Source organism: Anoplophora glabripennis, unplaced genomic scaffold (assembly GCF_000390285.2).
Source record: "Anoplophora glabripennis isolate ALB-LARVAE unplaced genomic scaffold, Agla_2.0 scaffold80, whole genome shotgun sequence".
NCBI classification, from domain to species: domain Eukaryota; kingdom Metazoa; phylum Arthropoda; class Insecta; order Coleoptera; family Cerambycidae; genus Anoplophora; species Anoplophora glabripennis.
This window is the reverse complement of record NW_019416401.1, coordinates 1,264,280-1,279,063: the sequence shown is the minus strand read 5'-3', so window position 1 is coordinate 1,279,063 and position 14,784 is coordinate 1,264,280. Positions and strand designations below refer to the sequence as shown.

At 30.8% G+C, this 14,784-nt stretch overlaps 1 protein-coding gene across 4 annotated transcripts; it reads right to left on the bottom strand.

Annotated features, from left to right (window-relative positions):
* Positions 1 to 684: 684 nt before the first annotated feature.
* On the bottom strand, positions 685 to 14,429 carry LOC108917561 (inter-alpha-trypsin inhibitor heavy chain H3-like). 4 transcript variants are annotated; one of them, XM_018724219.1, is made up of 14 exons: positions 14,365 to 14,429; positions 11,630 to 12,496; positions 9,253 to 9,385; positions 9,096 to 9,136; positions 8,742 to 8,984; positions 8,487 to 8,690; positions 4,671 to 4,934; positions 4,331 to 4,621; positions 4,003 to 4,251; positions 3,510 to 3,804; positions 3,186 to 3,455; positions 3,068 to 3,133; positions 1,001 to 1,048; positions 685 to 856 (listed from the first exon to the last, which is right to left on the bottom strand). In XM_018724219.1, the coding sequence occupies exons 2-14, from the start codon at positions 12,473 to 12,475 to the stop codon at positions 717 to 719; spliced, it is 3,090 nt and encodes a 1,029-aa protein (XP_018579735.1). In that variant the 5' UTR covers positions 12,476 to 12,496; positions 14,365 to 14,429; the 3' UTR covers positions 685 to 716. The 4 variants fall into 4 exon arrangements, with proteins under 4 accessions (XP_018579735.1, XP_018579733.1, XP_018579737.1 ...); XM_018724217.1 differs by having other exon boundaries at positions 11,630 to 12,500; positions 14,365 to 14,394; XM_018724221.1 differs by having other exon boundaries at positions 3,068 to 3,124; positions 11,630 to 12,500; positions 14,365 to 14,394.
* Positions 14,430 to 14,784: the final 355 nt, after the last annotated feature.

The following is a 14,784-nucleotide window of genomic DNA, read 5'->3' as shown; positions in this document are numbered from 1 at the left end:
TATTGAAGGACGGTGGCGTCAATGCAGTTTGATTGGTGCTGCCCTTCAACGGTGAGAATCAAAATTGATGCTGCCTTCGATATCTTTTTGAAAATAACTGAAAATTTACTGCATTGCTGTGTATTTGTGACCTTTACTGAACATTCCACTTTTCTTTTATTTCAAAATAAAACAAATTAACAACCTGAAAATGATCTACTGAAAATATAAAATGTTTGTTGACCGTAACCAACCTACTACGTAATTCTACACTTCTACGAATGCACGTGTGTCAAATAACAAATATTTTGCTAATTTCTCTGGCTCTGGCAAGAATCCACGAAAAAAATATCGTTTGGAATTGCACAGAGATCCAGTGCAGTTCGTACGAGCAATAGATATATCTATTTTACATAAAGACATTTGACATTTGTTGTTGTGAACTGTCAAAGTCGTAAGCTGTTTGTAAAGTGTGTAAAACTTGTGTTTAAATAAAGGAAATTCGGTACAATTCTCTTAAATTTACACATAATGAAACTCTAAGTAGGTACTCTCCTTACTTACCTACATATATTAGTACGATACCTTATTAGAACACCAATTTTTGCGAGAACGTGCATTTTAGAGTTATGACACAGAAGATAAAACAACTATCTTCTGTGGTTATGAGAAATTCAACAATCTTCGACACTTACTTTATTACAAATATAAAACAAGATATTCAAAAGTAATAAACACTAATAAGATGGTTTTTGGATCCATCCCACGAAAAGCAATATTTTCTTATCTCCCCTTTTCAGTGCTAGGGCAACAAAGAAGGGATGATCAGCTGTGAACTCCAATTTCTTAGGTTCCTCAGGCTGGATATCTTCAATTTCTAAACAAAAGGAGTACAATCAGAACGCAATAATAAATTGTATATTCAGTTCGACAATAGTGAAAGAATTAGAACAGAAAAACGTTAAATTACATTGAATAAATATTCCACTAAAGCAATATTTATTTTAAATGGGTTCTTTACCTTCGCAACATTCCGTGATTTCTTCCTCAGGTTCAGTTTTCCATTTGCCTGATAAAAAAGAGAAAACATTGCAAGTAAAGCTATATTCCTTCAGTTGTGAGAAGCAAAAGAAGAAAATTTCGGAATATGTATAATTTAATATAAATAAAAAAATACATTACGTAAGTAGGTATTTAGAATTTCTTTTAAACAGAATTTATTTCTGTAAGGAAATCTAAATTCAAAGTACATATTATTCTAAAATCCAGTTTTAATTTGTGGCTGGATTAAAATAATATAATTTTCTTCTAAACAAAAAATGTCACGGTAAGTATACCTAATAGGCGAGCGGTTCACCCCTAAAAAGATGCTTCTAAATGAAAGTAACCGACTAAATTTTTAAAACAAAAAGCTACAGCATGAAACTTTTTATTTTATAAAGTGTATTTTTCTGATAATTTAAGTACATAGTTTGTTTACATTTTTCGGCGTGGTCAGTCAATTGTTATAAACAAAAAAGTTGTAAAAAAAATTGCCGAATGGCTTTGAAAGGTTTGCAAGTTTTTATTGTAAAATGGACCAAAATAAACACTTTTTGTTCTTTGACAAAAATTCGAAAAATGCTTCGTTTCCGAGATATTTACAATTTAATGTGAAAAAAGTGACGAAATCGACACTTTCGGAATTTTTTTCTCATAAACTACTGAACAGATTTTAATTCTAAACAAAGCATAATTATCGGCAGATTTTCTACTTTAAGATATATTTATTTGGTATGGATCAATCATTTTATTGAAGGTCTAAAGCGAGAAAAAAGTCTTTTAAAGGAAATTATGATAACACTTCAAATTAAAATTTTCTTTTTAAAATATGTTGTATTAGATTATATTTACAATAAATATTATGATTTTTTTAAATCGATATATGTTAACAGTACAAATGTTCAAAAGATCATTTTGTTTGGTTTTGTAGCCGGAGTAAGGTTTTTGCAAGTAATTAGTAAAATTTAAATATTCGATTTTTGTTGATTAAAAGTATATTAATTTCTTTTTTATTTAATTTTTAAATAATAAGTTTTTCGTTATTTTCGACAAGTTCTTGAGTTGAAATAAGCGTTTCATCATCAATTTCGGATGGAACATACTGACATTCATCTGAGCACGCACAGACTGCACAGCATTCCAGGTTCGGTGACTGTTACAATTTTCCACTATATGAACAAAAATATTTTTGAAGCATATCTAACGCAGTTTTTCCTTCGAAATAATTAAAATCCAAACAACCATTTTCGATTTTCCATCCATGTGTCAATGGATCAAGAGTTACAATTTCACTATTTGTTTTTTTTACTCGCTTTAGACCTTCAATAAAATAATTATATACTATACCAAAAAAATATATCTTAAAGTAGATCTGCCGATTATTGTGCTTGGAATTAAACTCTGGTCAGTGGTTTTTGAGAAAAAAAATTCCGAAAATTTGTCGATTTCATCACTTTTTTCACATTAAATTGTAAATACCTATCTCGGAAATGAAGCATTTTTCGAATTTTTGTCAAAGGACAAATTGTGTTTATTTTGGCCAATTTTACAATCCTGTTTTCAAAGCCATTCGTCAAGTAATTTTTTTTTACAATTTTTCTGTTTATAACAATTGACTGACCACGCCGAAAATATAAAAAAATATGTAAATTATCAGACAAATACTTTATAAAATAAAAAAAGTTCATGCTGTAGGTTTTTGTTTTAAAAATTTAGTCGGTTCATGTCTTTTTATTAGGGGTGAACCGCTCGCCTATAAGTTATCTTATTTGATATTCAGACAAGTAAAAATTACTAGAAGAAGTTTTTTCTAATTTATGTAAGCACAGAATTTTCGAAGTAGTCATACTTTGTTAAATATTTTCTTTGGAAGATAATAACAAAAAATTTGGTGGTCCCTAAAACAAAGACACTAATATATAGTTTATATTTTCACAATCTTAAAAATTTTCAATCAAATCTACTTGGAAAATCTAGAAATACATAAATGTTTCGGTCAAAATATACTGTCTTGGTCATTTTGTATTAGGCGTTTCTTTCGACTTACTTGTCTTCCTTTTAACGAGTAATGATCTGAAATTACAGCTAAGGTCCTCTGATACGTCTAAATTATCTAAAACATAATTAATTTTACGGTGTACGAAAATTCCAAACTGAAATTATACCTAATGGAGGATTAGTGTCGCAAGTTTCATCAGGTTTCACAACAACTAAAGACGTCACTTCTGTAACAAATGAATATTTGAGCGATAAATCGACGGCTCTTTTGGTCAACTCTTCTTTATTATCCACGGTATTTCTCTCTTCCAACAGCTGCTTAACCGTCAAATATGCCCACAATCTTTCTAAAGAAGTAACCGGGTTCCTCACTATAGATCCCAAATTTAAGTAACCCCTCGGTCCGCAACCATTGATATCGTTGCGCAGTTGGCATCCTGTAAATGTAAATTTACATCTGGAGAAAAACTTTTGTGTACATTTGAACGCACCTTTACATTTTCCCGAAACAACCAATTCACCCCCTCTGAAGTAGATCGGGAAGTGGGACCTGGTCACTTCGGTTACGTCAGATTCATACTTAAACTTGATATCTGTTAGTAACGGTGAAGAAATCTGTTTGTAGAATGACTGGAGCTGCAGGGAAGCATCAGAAGCCTCATAAATATGCCTTGAGAAACCAAAATTTTTTAGCGACAACTCCCTTAGAAATGACTTATCGGCACCTTCACCAAATGAAAGTGAAAAAATGGGCACATTATTGTGCCTCAGATTTAATTTCGTTACCTGTAAAATAAGAGTCTGTATGTATTGCCAAAATAGGCAGCAGAGTCGTAAATAAATCAAACCATCATTTTTATTATATCTTAATTTGATAAAATAGTTATTTGTATTCTCTACTCGAAAATTGTAATGTGTTGTTCATTTCGTGTTGTGTTCCGATAAGATTTTAAATCTTAGTTGGACTGGATAAATATTACTTACCATGTGGGTGATCCGATCTGTTGAGCCACAACCAATGTTGGGCTGTCCATCGGTTAAAAACACCATTATCGGTTGGTATTTTGAACTTTTGTCGATAATCTTTTCCTGCCCAATCTTTATCATGTACAGTGCCACTTCCAAGCCACCAATCATAAACGTCGAGCCTTGTCCAGGCATTCTCCGCACAACATTCTTCGCTTTACCTATTGTTACTTCGTCTGCAAGAAGCGGACTTGGCAGAGAGAGTTCCTGCAACGTTTTAAATTGTTTCTAATTTATTTCACAGCCTCGACATTCCTAACAGTTCAATAAAATTACATGTACTTACACCGAGCGCTCCAAATGGTTCATCAAAATTGTTAAAGTCTGTACAAAATATTACTTTGGACTTTTCGGACTCGATATCCCAAACGATAACATCCTGGTTAAATTCGATGATACTTATCAAATCCCCCTTTCTGATGTCGCTTAAAATGCTCATCATAGCGTCTTTCAACTGATCCAGTTTCCTTCCTGTCATACTAGAACTGGTATCCAATAGGAAAACAACGTGCTTACGCAAGGGATCCAAATCGTTTGGGGCAAAGAAATGAACAAAATACCCGTCTTGAAGTAAGATCTAAAAATATTCTTCTAAGGACTTATTTGTTTAGAATATGTGCAAATACCTCTCCATTTTTCGGATCCCTTTCGACGTCATACTGTACAACAAACTGGCCAGTAAATCCATCGGAAAACGGAGTTCCTAAATAACAGGCAATTTTTTGTTGTTGTTGCACATCTGCACTGAATTTAACAACAGAAGAATTCGCGTTTGTCTTAATATCAGAAGAAGGTACAAGAAAAGGATCCATTATTTTCTTCATTTCTTTCCCCGATCTTAACGGAGGTGTTCTCACAAATTTAAGCGCTCTACTTTCGTTGATATTAACCTTGAATGTAAAATATGTAAAGAATAAATTTAAAATATACATTGTGACCTGATTTTGTGTCGATACTGATTATTTATTTGATTGTTGTTTGTAGTTGCCGGCCATTTTTCTAATAGGTTAGTATTAGGCAAAAAAATCAAGACACCTTTTTGTTGTAAATTGTTAGGCTGGTTCTAAAATAAACGAGAATTTTAAAAAATGCATTGGCGTCTACATTTTATGATAAAGACGTCGCCATCGATTGACTCACGTCTAACTACGCCACTGGCAGCAAATAAAAATTGACTTTACACTAAAAAGGCAGATCCAACGTATTACATCAGGAAAATTAGCGAAAATTGAAGAGAAACTCGAAAAAATTCCTATCCGCGATATTATTGTAAAATTGTCTAAAGGAACATAATACAAGACACCTCTCATCTCGTGAGACAAAAAAATTTATTAATTAACTTTTCTATTTAAACAAATAAGTGAGGAAAACAGTTTTTTTACTTTGCAGGTAAAACCATCAATTTTAGCGAAAAGTGACTTACAGACGGCTTGTAGGGAAAAAAATTTTCTACAAAATAAGACTTGTTAAATTAAAATCGGTTAATAAACAAAAAAGATATTGCAAAAAAAAAACAAGAAATATGCCCATTTCTTTATTTGTTTATAACTATCGCATTTATTGTTAAAATTTTATAAAACCTAAGTTGAGGGTTTTGTCATACTATAAAAGTGTGCCAAAAGTGGGCGCTGTAGGTGCAATAGTTTTCGCACAATTCTATTTGTTTATAGCGGAGGCTCCAAAAGTTATGAACTTTAAGCCTCTGTACAGACGTTAATTTTCAATCAAACATGATTCTGAAAGCGTCATTGTAATCTTAAAGACGCAATTAAGCGACCTATTAAAAAATATCACCGTTTTTTTGACATTAACATTCTCAAATTGTGCATTAAAAAACCGTGCGTTTTTCGCTTATAAACAATTTGAATAACATTGTTGCTATTTATGCTATCTCACCGAAAATAGATGCAATGGATAGCTGGCAAAAAAATACAGTTTTAAAATAAAAAAAGTACCCTCTACGACCAACAGGAGCCAAGATAAGATTTTTTTTTAAATCGTAGGGCAATTGTTTATAAATATTAAGACTTGAATTTTTCGCAAAATAAAGTTTACGACGTAAACTACGATTTCCCGTGAATTGCATTGAAAAATGTGGAAAATTAACGACTCACGAGCCCTTTAAAGAGAAGGTACTCGCTAAGTAAACTGTCCGGCGGCCGGCGGCGTGGTGGTGGGGGAAGTGCGCGCTGTAAATTTTGCAATATCTCGGCTTCTATTCATCGTAGAAACTTATTTTTTTTTTAAACTGGGGTAGCTCGACGAAAAAATAACAATGGGCATATTTACGAATTCGTAGAATAGCCCTGAACCCCAGAAAAAATGCATCTTTTATAATTAATTTTTTTTAATTTACAAAAATGTCACAAAAATTATTGTTAAACGAAATATTAATTAAAATTTCAATTTCGGAATTATTTTACTATTATTAAATAAATAAATGAAGCTATCGTTCATTTAAAAAGTTATTTCTTTTACATATTAAGGCAAAGTAAACTTGTTTTTTCAATATTTTGTTAGCTATTTAATTACGATTTAAATGTAAAATTAAAGTAAAAATTCACAAATTATTTTCAAATTATTATTTATTGTTAAAAGATTTAAAAAAGAATAAAAAGCATTTGAATTTATTGCAAAATTCTCAAAATTAAAAAATATTAAAAATAACGCGGTCGATAAAATTACAATTTTAACTTCCTGAAATTTTAATATATAAAGTTTTTTTATTATATTTATTACTAATTTTATAAACATAATCAACATTAATTCAAAAAATATTAATCACAACCATTTTCAATAATAGATATAAATAATGCAATATAATACAATTTAAAATTTAAAATTTTTTCTATTTTTATGAGAAATAATAATTTGAAAATAATTTATGAATTTTTACTTTAATTTTACATTTAAATCGTAATTAAATAGCTAACAAAATATTGAAAAAACAAGTTTACTTTGCCTTAATATGTAAAAAAAATAACTTTTTAAATGAACGATAGCTTCATTTATTTATTTAATAATAGTAAAATAATTCCGAAATTGAAATTTTAATTAATATTTCGTTTAACAATAATTTTTGTGACATTTTTGTAAATTAAAAAAAATTAATTATAAAAGATGCATTTTTTCTGGGGTTCAGGGCTATTCTACGAATTCGTAAATATGCCCATTGTTATTTTTTCGTCGAGCTACCCCAGTTTAAAAAAAAATAAGTTTCTACGATGAATAGAAGCCGAGATATTGCAAAATTTACAGCGCGCACTTATTTGAACTTTGGATTTAACTTTTCTCGCCCGCGCGACCGCTTGGACGAGCTTCCCCCACCACCACGCCGCCGGCCGCCGGACAGTTTACTTAGCGAGTACCTTCTCTTTAAAGGGCTCGTGAGTCGTTAATTTTCCACATTTTTCAATGCAATTCACGGGAAATCGTAGTTTACGTCGTAAACTTTATTTTGCGAAAAATTCAAGTCTTAATATTTATAAACAATTGCGCTACGATTTAAAAAAAAAATTCTTATCTTGGCTCCTGTTGGTCGTAGAGGGTACTTTTTTTATTTTAAAACTGTATTTTTTTGCCAGCTATCCATTGCATCTATTTTCGGTGAGATAGCATAAATAGCAACAATGTTATTCAAATTGTTTATAAGCGAAAAACGCACGGTTTTTTAATGCACAATTTGAGAATGTTAATGTCAAAAAAACGGTGATATTTTTTAATAGGTCGCTTAATTGCGTCTTTAAGATTACAATGACGCTTTCAGAATCATGTTTGATTGAAAATTAACGCCTGTACAGAGGCTTAAAGTTCATAACTTTTGGAGCCTCCGCTATAAACAAATAGAATTGTGCGAAAACTATTGCACCTACAGCGCCCACTTTTGGCACACTTTTAAAGTATGACAAAACCCTCAACTTGTCATAGGTTTTATAAAATTTTAACAATAAATGCGATAGTTATAAACAAATTAAAAAATGGGCACTTTTCTTGTTTTTTTGCAATAACTTTTTTGTTTATTAACCGATTTTAATTTAACAAGTCTCACTTTGTAGATAATTTTACTCCCTATAAGCTGTCTGCGAGTCACTTTTCGCTAAAATTGATGGTTTTCCCTGCAAAGTGAAAAAACTGTTTTCCTCACTTATTTGTTTAAATAGAAAAGTTAGCTAATACAATTTTTTGACTCACTAGATGAGAGATGTCTTGTATTATGTTCCTTTAGACAATTTTTCCGACTAAAAATTTCATTTGCTTGGCCTATATAATAACTGCCAAATTTTAAGATCCTAACATTGACAGTTCCAAATTTATTTCAAATATTAATACATTTTTTTAAATTTTCCCCCTTCAAATGTCATAAGAAATTGTGTCCTGATATCATGGACTGTACTTAGGAAGCACCTTGTATGTGGTTTAAAATTTTTCAATAAATTAATCACCTCCACGCTTAGATTGTCTACAATTCTCCCTGGACAAATATTTAACACCAGCTCGTATTGATCGTGGATACGCTGGAGCATTTCTTCGTATGTCAGCAAGAAGACAGCTATAGATTGAGGTTCCATGTTTACAGACACGTTGAATTGTGTCGAGTCTCTCGCGTCAGCTTCGACGATCCCTGCGCTCTTACCACGAGCTAAGGCCTGGAAAATAGTAGTTTAATACAGCGCAATATCCACACTAAACCTTTAGACCTCATCGTAAACAGATCTAGCTTCTTCCACTCCTTTTATATAAGATTTGTAACTTTTACCGTCCATTTCCATAACAAACTCTGTAATAAATGCCGTTTCAGGTAACACAACAGTAAAAGTGGCTTCTTTCGCTGACTTGTCGTTGTTTTGGACCTTGCACGTTACTAAAGTTTTCGCAAATCGGTTGGAAATTACGGTTTTTATGGACATTTCCGACATCTTTAGTCCATCTGGAGAAATGATCTGAAAAAAGATGTCCAATAATATACAAATTTTCACAGCTTCGTATGATTGAATCAATCAGTTTTGTACAAAACGTTAAATTTTATTTGATTAATGAATCTTTTCTCTTACCTCTTTGTTGAATTCTGCTGGTACCATCGTGACAGCAAGTCCTGAAAAGCAAACAAGTTTCAACATCTTCAAAAATGATAGGATCATTACAAACGAGCAGATTAATGAACAAAAATTGTTAAATTATGTTTTCTTATTTAAAATTCTTCTATCTTACCACTTGCTGCTTCTACTCCCTTTTCATCTACGCTGATAAATCCCTTTTCATCTATTTGGGCAAATTTTAAAAACTCACTTTGTAGCATGTCAAAGAAAAAAACATTGTCTTCAAATTCTTCTTTCAGGTACATCTAAAATAATAAAATTAGGAACTCATATTATGTATTATTTTATTTTATTTTGTAAGCATTAGTGGTTATTTTTATTCTAGGTTGCAAAGTTAAAAAATTAATAAGGAACATTGGAAAATGCAGAAGGTACTTCTCAACTGTGCAACAATCAATACTTTTTCAAAACTGCTTCGAAAATCAAATTGTTAAAATTTACAAATATACTACATATATCGTTATATTATGATTAAAAGTTATTTTGTGGCGAGCAAAATTGCGAGACAAAAAAGATCCGAATAAAACGCTATTTTTTCTCCAACTGAAATTATAAATTTGTAATGTGAAATTATTCAAACCAAATTTGGATAACAAAGCAAAGTAGTAAGTAGAATATATCGATGTAGTCATAGAATTTGAAAAAAAGCAAAAAATTCAATTTTTTTAATTTTTTACTTTCTTGCCTCTAGTTTTTTTTGAGTAAAGATAGGTATAGGCATTGTTTCATAGAAAAAAAGGTACATGAAATTTCCTTCAAAATAAGAGGTTGTATAGCATTTTTGAATGAAAATTGACTGATATATGGCCGCTCAAACTTACAGTTAGCCAATTTTTCGATTTTCATCGCATTTACTCATACGTTTTAATTCTTATTTAAAAAAAAAGGAAGAAAAAAAGACGTTCAAGGATTTTCATCACATGAGTTGTTCGAAGAGTCATTAAAAATGAAAAGATAGGGGTGAAAATGTACTTTTGCAATTTTTTAAAACGAAAACGAAGCAAAATTTCGGTATAGTTCATAGGAAAAAGTTTGTAGGGAACTGAATTTCCTATCGAAATGGCTTATTTAAAAAATTTAAAAGAAACATTTTATTCAAAAAATCGTTAATAAACTATTTTAAAAAAGAAAGAATAAGATTTTTTTATTTTATTTTTACTTTTACGACTTTAATTTTTTTTCGTAGAAGTAGGCATAGAAAATTGCTCTACAAAAAAACTAGATGACTAATAGAGATTCCCTTCAAAATATGCGTTTTCAAAAGTTTTTGGACTAATATTGACCGAGTTATAACCGGTCAAACTTAAATATTTTTTAGATTTATGTCGTTTTTAACATAATAATGATTACATTTCTTATTATTTTTACAACAAATTGGTTCTTTACTTAATAAAAAATTATTTCAAAAGTTTTATTTGTTAATAATAAATAACTCTTCACACAACTTCTTCACAAATCTTATTTTTTGCTTTTTGTAAAATTGTTTATTAACGATTTTTTGCATAAAATTTTTCTTTTAGTTTTTTTAAAGAAGTCACTTCGATGGGAAATTCAATTCTCTACAAAATTTTTCCTATGGACTGTACCGAAATTTTGCTTCGTTTTCGTGCTATATTTAAAAAACTGCAATAGTTCATTTTCACCCTTATCTTCAATTTCAACCCTCTAATTTAATAGTACCCCTCGGTTTTTTCATTTTTAATGACCCTTCGAGCAACTCATATAATGAAAAGCCTGAAACGTCTTATTTCCTTCCTTTTTTTGCAAAAAATGAGAATTAAAACAAACGTATCGCGACGAAACGCGACGTAAACGCGACGAAAATCGAAAAATTGGTTAAGTTTGAGTGGCCATATATCAGTCAATTTTCATCCCAAAATACTTTACAACCTCTTATTTTGAAGGAAAATTTATCTACTTTTTTCTATGAAGCACTGCCTGTACCTATCTTTACTCAAAAAAAAAATTAGAGGCAAAAAAGTAAAAAAAAAATCAATAAATTGAATTTTTTGCTTTTTTTAATTGTTTATTAACGATATTTGCATAAAATTTTCCTAGGATTAAAAGTGAATACTTTTGATGCTAAGATACCATTTTTTTCTCAGTAAGGAAAATGTCAGCCTTAGAGACTTCCGACAGTCAAAAAATATTATAGTTTTGTGACGGTTGGAGAAAAAATTCATTGCAATACTGGGAATCCCAGTAAATGTCAACATTTATGACAGTATTTGTTGGTTTCAAATACTCCTTATTTATTATNTCAGTAAGGAAAATGTCAGCCTTAGAGACTTCCGACAGTCAAGACATGTCATGGTTTTGTGATGGTTGGAGAAAAAATTCATTGCAATACTGGGAACCCAGTAAATGTCAACATTTATGACAGTATTTGTTGGTTTCAAATACTCCTTATTTATTGTTTAATTTTGTCAAACCAGATTTCAAACAAGCTTGAAGGGTTTAGGGGAATGAAGGAAGAAAAAAATACTTACATTAGTAAAAATATTTCTGCAGTTTAAAAGTTGTTCTATTTTAAACTTTGGCAGTAAGACCTCAATATTTTCCTTCGTCATATTTTCGAGAAGTCCTGGAAAATACCACGACAGATTAATGGCGTCTTGCGTCTTAGATTTATCAGGTAAAATAACGATTACACTGAACTCTTCAGAAGTCAAAGGTAATTCTAAAGCTGTGACTGCCATATCTTCGTCAGATTTGTAGTAAAACTCGCCTGTTGTTTTCAACATTTGAGTTTCGATGCTATCCATTTCACTTAAATGGAACATTCTAGGGCTAGGTTCTAAGTTAAACATTCTATCCCATTTCCCTTTAAAATGCACGGCATCTAAAAGGGCTAGGTGTGTATTGTCGTTTAAACTTTTGTCGGACAGACCCTTTATCAGGCTATGTGTTTTGTTTCCAAACCAGGAGTCGATGAGTTTAGCGGCAGTATCTTTCTCATTAAAATCAACAGCCTCTATTTCGTAATTAAAATTATTTATTATGTTCTTGAAATCATCGTGCAACAGATAATTATCCTTAATTAACAATTTTCTTGTTAGAGAAAAAATTCCATTATCCAGTGTGTGAAAGGATGATATAAAGTCCTTATAATATTTAATACACAGGTCGTGATTTTTGTACAAACGTAATGTTGATATAAAATTTCTGTTATAACAGTATGTTTGATCCTGAGATAGTAGTAACAAGAACGTATGTAGCGGTAGTGGTGAAAAGACTACATTATTTTCTTTTTCGAAACTTTGCAATGCTTTTTCGTTGAGTAAAAAGTTCAGGTTAGAAATGTTGGAGTGCATTTCTTGTTCCTCGTCAGCCATTGTGTCTAGTAATGGTTAACACTACCTGGAAAAAATTAAATAAACGAATAATATAGGTACATAAATAACAACAAAATACTACGTTACCTATTTAAATTTAAGAATAATTTACACATAAAAATAAAATAATTGCTTCTATTTTTCAGTAATTGATTATATAGGTACTAAAAAAAATTTATCACTTAACTAAAAGGCTGCATGATATAAAGGGTCGATGATATACAGGGTGATTCATTAACAATGGGAAAATGGAAAGCTGAAGATACTACACGTGAAATGGTGATCATTGGCGCAAACATGCCTTATCCGAAAGTTGATAGTTTCGGAAATATGGGGTGTTGAAAATCGTTGTTTTGCGATTAATCTGAAAATATGTAGGTTAAACTTGAAAATTTGTGAAACTATATTTTTTTAAGCGACGAATAAGATGCGTGTTGTAATTTCAGTGTTGCTCATAGAGGGCGCCACTTACGTCCAATTTTACCGAAAATTTAGTTAATAACTTTTTACCCTGTATGTCTAACATGAAACTTGATAGAAAACCTGAAAGAGCAATCATTTTTCCATTAATTATGTGCTCTTGTTTCATTTCGGTATCTCGATCCGTTTTCGAGAAAAATCGATTTAACGAACACTATGTTTTGATAATACGAGAAATTAAAAGCAAAACAAACTGTTTCTTTATGTTATTACAACAATCAACAATAAAGTAAATGAAATACGTAATAATGATTTAAAGTAATTGTTCAGAGAATCCACCGTTAACGCTGATACAAGTGTACACAACGTTTTCTGGCAATGAGAGATCTTCGAGTTTGAAACAACATATTGGGATTGCGTCTGACTTCGTTCGCAGCGATTTGTATTCTTTACCACAACTCTTCACGCGAATCAACAGAATTTTTGTAAACTATCTTTCATTCGAGACCAAATAGATACATCAAGAGGATTGAAGTCCGGACTTCTGGGTGGCCAAGCAAAAATTTTATAAAAGAATTACATCTAAAACTGACAAAAATCCAAATAAGAGATAACAGAGATATGAACGGTTATCTGCTAAGGTAAGATAGTGTATTGAAGTTTTAATGATCATATTATGATATGAAGTTCAATGTAATTTCGTCGCTGAATGCGCGGTATAAAAGTATATTGGAGCAAAAATGTTCAAAACGCATGTAAAAGTTTATAAGATTATAAGTGGGGTGGGGTTCCTGTGCCTGTATTTGATTTTTGTCTCTTTTCTTGGTTGTGTGTTATTAAAATGTTTTAAAATGTAATTTTCAAAAGTATTTATTAAACAAAAATTTTTCATACATATCAGCGCCCCTGTATACGTATAAATATGTTGTTCTCAAAGCAATATGCTTAAATAACACAAAATTTTTATGAAAATTTCTAGGGAAAAGCTCTCACAATATGAAAGTGTCTAAAATTTCAACAACATTCAAAATATCTGGCCTAATATTTCTATGTTCACGTACTGTATAATAATTCTGTAGGTAGTTTGGCAGGAAATAAAATCAATAAAAAAAAAAGTAAATAGAATTTCTAATTATAAACACTGTGGTCACTGTGCAAGTAAATAATTACTTTTTGGTGACACTAATCGCGATAAATCGAGTGCGATGAAGGGAATTTGAAGGAAAATTTGTACCAGAATCGAAAAAAAAATTATGAATATATATTAAAAATTAGTTTTATGGCGCGTACTTCATTACAATACCCCTTTCTCGTTTATTTTTGAGGACCTTTAATCTTCTATTATAAAAGCACAATAGCATTTAGGAGTTCACTTTTATTTATTTAAAACACCTAACTATAACTAATTAATTCAAATACTTATTTTCTTTTGCAAAACATATCAAGTGTTGCATTAAAATGATACATACACCACCGCTAGATAATTGGCTACTTTGACTGCACCGCGAAGCATCCTATTTTTATTAGATCTAAAATAACCTTCAGAGTACGCACAGTCAGCTGTTATTTCCGTCCATATATTGGAAACAGTTATTCAAAAACGTAGATTTTAAATTATCGATTCACTGGAAATTACTGTTACGTTACTTGCTTTTTAAATTGAAAACATAGTCTGCCAGTGGCGTAACACAAATGCTTTCACCGAAATAGCACGCATTTCATTCTATGGACATCCTATGATTGGTTGTTCTGGATGTTCATCATTGTACAGGACATGAGAGTCAGTTTAATTGTTGTTGATGTTGCCCTCAATTTTAGGATAGCGTACGTTATAAAATCAATGTTGTACATCCATAGTTTATCCGTTTGTACTGTAGATGGATTTCGAT

Coding starts and splice junctions, on each gene's coding strand:
- LOC108917561 (XM_018724219.1), bottom strand. CDS start 12,475: ATGGCTGACGAGGAACAAGAAATGCACTCCAACATTTCTAACCTGAAC. Junction 8,985..9,095: donor CAGCAGAATTCAACAAAGAG/GTAAGAGAAAAG, acceptor ATCTTTTTTCAG/ATCATTTCTCCAGATGGACT. Junction 1,049..3,067: donor ACTCGTTAAAAGGAAGACAA/GTAAGTCGAAAG, acceptor CTTTTTTATCAG/GCAAATGGAAAACTGAACCT.